This window comes from Ruditapes philippinarum, unplaced genomic scaffold (genome assembly GCF_026571515.1).
Source record: "Ruditapes philippinarum isolate M1 unplaced genomic scaffold, ASM2657151v2 ctg2567_1_1_1_1, whole genome shotgun sequence".
Taxonomy (NCBI): domain Eukaryota; kingdom Metazoa; phylum Mollusca; class Bivalvia; order Venerida; family Veneridae; genus Ruditapes; species Ruditapes philippinarum.
Genome location: NW_026856400.1, coordinates 336,609 through 340,492, shown reverse-complemented (window position 1 = coordinate 340,492; position 3,884 = coordinate 336,609). Strand labels below are relative to the sequence as shown.

Below are 3,884 nucleotides of genomic sequence, written 5' to 3'. Positions count from 1 at the left end.
GAATCTTTGAAGTAAATGGTTTGTGGGCAAAACTATGGTTCGCTTTCAATTTGCAGTTATAAGGCGGGATAAATCAACACACAATTAACTGCAAACATTTGCCTGATTTTTTTCTGGAATGCAGACTTAAAGAATAATTTCTGGGGTTCTTTTGGTTTAAAAAGCCGAAGAGATGGGGGAAAATGGTAAAAACTTTCCTAAAACTTTTTGGAAAGGGTCCTTCCCCTTTGCTATTTAAATTTAGGGGTTAAGGGGGCTTTGTTTTTTCATTTAAAAGGGAACTCGTGGGGATGGGGGAAATTTTTTAAAAAGGATAAAAGTATAAAAAAACTTACAATAAAAGTGTAAATTTTTAGAAATAAAAATACCATGTTTTTTTTTTGCTCCCCTGGATATGCTGAAAAGGAATACAAATTTTTTTTTAAACCCCCCCAAAAGTTAGAAAAAAAAAATATTTGTTTAATTTATTTTAAATTTGTGTTAAAAAACTATGAAACAAATTCTTACTATTCAGTCAATTTGAACGGGGGGGAATTGAGATTTTGGGACTATTTTCAGCTCTATTATCTCAATATCTAAAGTGAAAAAAATATAACTGATTTTCGTTAAAAATATTTTCACAGACTTTTTGAAAGTCATTGAAAGCCACCATTTCACCAGTCCTGTGAAGAATCCTCATTTGGAGCCTCCGTTTCGCTTTTATTCCTGTCGTTGCCATTGTCTTCCGGAACTGGTGCAACCGGTGTTATAATAACACGTCTCTCGGTTAGATCACCCCATTGACCTTCACCACCGTCTTCGTCCTAATTGGAAAAAAGGGTTGACAGTTTGACACAGCTCATAGAATTATTAGAGTTTGTGAAGAGTTTTGAATAAAAGAGAGCCGTTTAGTTACTTACATGTAGGTTGGCTAGTAATATGCTTAAGGTTGATATAAATTGAGCACTCTGTTCTCATTGAAACTAATCTAGAGCTATGTGCGTACCATATTCCCTAACAAAAGACACTTAAACATAATTGACACAATGCATCTCTGATTTTGTATATACACTTTTTCAAAATATAAAGGTTTTAAAATATCTTAGTATATAGTTTCAAAATATCTATCTATTCCAGTTCAAAACATCATTCCTATATTTCTTTAAGATCTTTCAAATATCTTAAATATAACAGGAAGGCACAGATTTGAAATAAATAAGCCGAAGAATGATTTCGGATAACATCTCAATTGTATGAATACAAATGATAACTTGTTTGAAACAGTACGTAATTATACCGACTGTCATTTAGCATAGTACTTACCTCCTGGCCAGTAGAAGACATAAATGTTGCATACTTAGGCGATTCACTGTCCTGAAACAAAATAAAAACAACATGATGATGTCATCATGGTCATTACCCAATTCCTCTTGAGTCATATACTAAAGTAACTATTATTTAAATTCTTTCACAAAAAATGTTGTATTCTTTAGAAATTATATACGAATTTTTAGATTCTTAAATTGAATTGTATTTAGAGGCAAAAAAGGGTTTTCTTTTATTGAGATCAAAATTTGATTGATTAAGTCTTATCTTTTTAAATCCTATCAATACTTTTGTGCAGTTTCCGAACAGTAACATTATCTACAGAAGGTTTCCGTATACACACCGGTCTACCAGCGCTACTCGCTGAAGAGTGAATTGTAGCTCGTCCGGATTCGGGACGGCTCCCTTTTCCTCTCTCAAACACCGGAAGACCCGAAAAGTTCTTATAGTCACGATCTCGCTTTTCGGACCGATGCTTGATCATTTCTTGCACTTCGTTCACTTCCGGTACGTCGTTGTCTTTAGCAAGGAGTTCCCATGGTAACGCGTTGTCAGGATCATTTTCAAGGTCCTTCTTGTTAATCATGACCCGGAGTTTCTCAACATGGCGTCTTGGCTTCTTTGGCTTAGGTTTCTTTCTACACCACTCGCATAACCTATGACATAATTTGCTTATTTACATATCTTCAGCTTGTACTAGTTTTATTTTATTTATTTATTCATTTCTATAATACAAATCGCATAACAGTGCACTTAAATAACCATTAACGGGTTACTTCCCAATCTTAATACAGAAAATTAGTAGAGAACTGACAATAACTATTTAAACTGTGACAAAGCGATATTTTGTTGACGTTTGCAGCATGCAATTACATGGATTTGATACCACATGATGTTTTGCAAATGTGTTCAACAACTAAACATTGTCTGAAGACATGTTATGCTCAAATTTGATATCTGAAAATACTGACAATTGTAATATGTAAAATGTAAAATAAAATGTAAAATAACATCATTTGATTACATACAGAGAATATTGTAAACTCATTACACACTAAACCTATCTAAACGTAGCATAAATACATAATGTCATTACAAATGTCTTTTTTAAGAAAGGATCAAAGTTTTTGAAACATTATAGAAATTGCACCTCCAAACATATAGTTTTTGCATCGTCCTATTCAAATACTCATTAACGATGTCTTATGTTTCAACACTTTCCTGCACCAAACGTAATTAAGTAATCTTGAATGAGAGAAAGGGATGTAAGGACAAATCTTACAACAAATTCTCAACGTTACCGTTACTTTAGAGTCTGGCGCTTTTAAATAATACCATTGAAGCTAATCATTTTTATACCACTACAAAGTATCAAGGATGTAACATACTTGTATATCTTAAAGTTCATATATTCATTGACGACTGGATCTTTCCACACAATGATCAATATAACGACAATACAAGCAAATATTCCACATCCTAACAAAAACAACCATATGTAATTTTGGTAGTCATCTTCAAACTTCAGCGTTCTTTCGGTAGTCGATGTTGTAGTGGTGATCACCTTCAAGTAATACAATAATCACAAGCTTCGATTTAAAGATATAAAATTATACAAATATACCCCTCATGACAAAACCCAACATAGTGCTTTTGCGCCCAGCAGGGATCCAGCCCACCCTGCGCTCCGCGCAGTCTATCAGGTCCATCTGTCGCTATAGTTTTCTATTTTAAAAGGATGGAAAGCGAAGCGTGGATCCTGATCAGATTGGTCAAACATGAATTTTATAGCGCTTTTGTGATGTAAACAAAGTGTAGTATTTTGTCTTCAGTTTTAAAAAAATTAATCAAATCTTCAATTTAAACCAATCATTGTTTAATAAAACGTTAAGAGTATTTACTGACAGACATATAGAGGACAATATAATATATGTAGAAATACATTTTTTCTATAAATACCACCATTGTTTCATAGAACCAACCGTGAAGCTTTTTTTCCACATCTTGTTTATTTTATTAACAAAACTAGCATAGTTATAACACTTTTTCTAACGGACATAAAAGCATTTGGATAACATGAAGCATGTGTGGTCTGTGATAAAAGAATAAATTTAATAATATAAGAATGTTTCATATAAGAAACATGTAGGTACTAATAACAATCTTTCAACAGTCAATTTAATGGATTCACCAGTAATGTTTTTATTTCGATGTATTATTACGACCACAGCAGGACTCGAACTCAACAAGGTCTTGGTAACGTGTCAATGATGCCCTAGCTGTCTTCTATCAAAAGAGAAGTTTTAACATTTAAATAATATATTAAATAAAGTAAACGAAAAGCAAATGTTTGCCATACCGGACTGAATATAATTGTAACTGTACACGTCCCTTGCAACCCTCCACTGTCGGCAGCTATTATTTCAAAAACGTACGTATTGCCTGTGTAAGAAGTAACATCTCGCACAAATAACACACCTGCTGCATTCATCTGAAATATGACATCATTATACCACTTTTTTATATTATTTTTATCTTCACGTTAAAACACAATACGATATGTACAATATTTCAACATG

General features: G+C 32.9%; 1 protein-coding gene across 1 annotated transcript; it reads right to left on the bottom strand.

Moving 5' to 3' along the window:
- Positions 1–608: 608 nt before the first annotated feature.
- LOC132746388 (uncharacterized) lies at positions 609–3,834 on the bottom strand. The gene is made up of 5 exons (XM_060735509.1): positions 3,665–3,834; positions 2,694–2,869; positions 1,649–1,961; positions 1,303–1,353; positions 609–803 (listed from the first exon to the last, which is right to left on the bottom strand). The coding sequence occupies exons 1-5, from the start codon at positions 3,794–3,796 to the stop codon at positions 654–656; spliced, it is 822 nt and encodes a 273-aa protein (XP_060591492.1). The 5' UTR covers positions 3,797–3,834; the 3' UTR covers positions 609–653.
- Between the last annotated feature and the right edge of the window lie 50 nt (positions 3,835–3,884).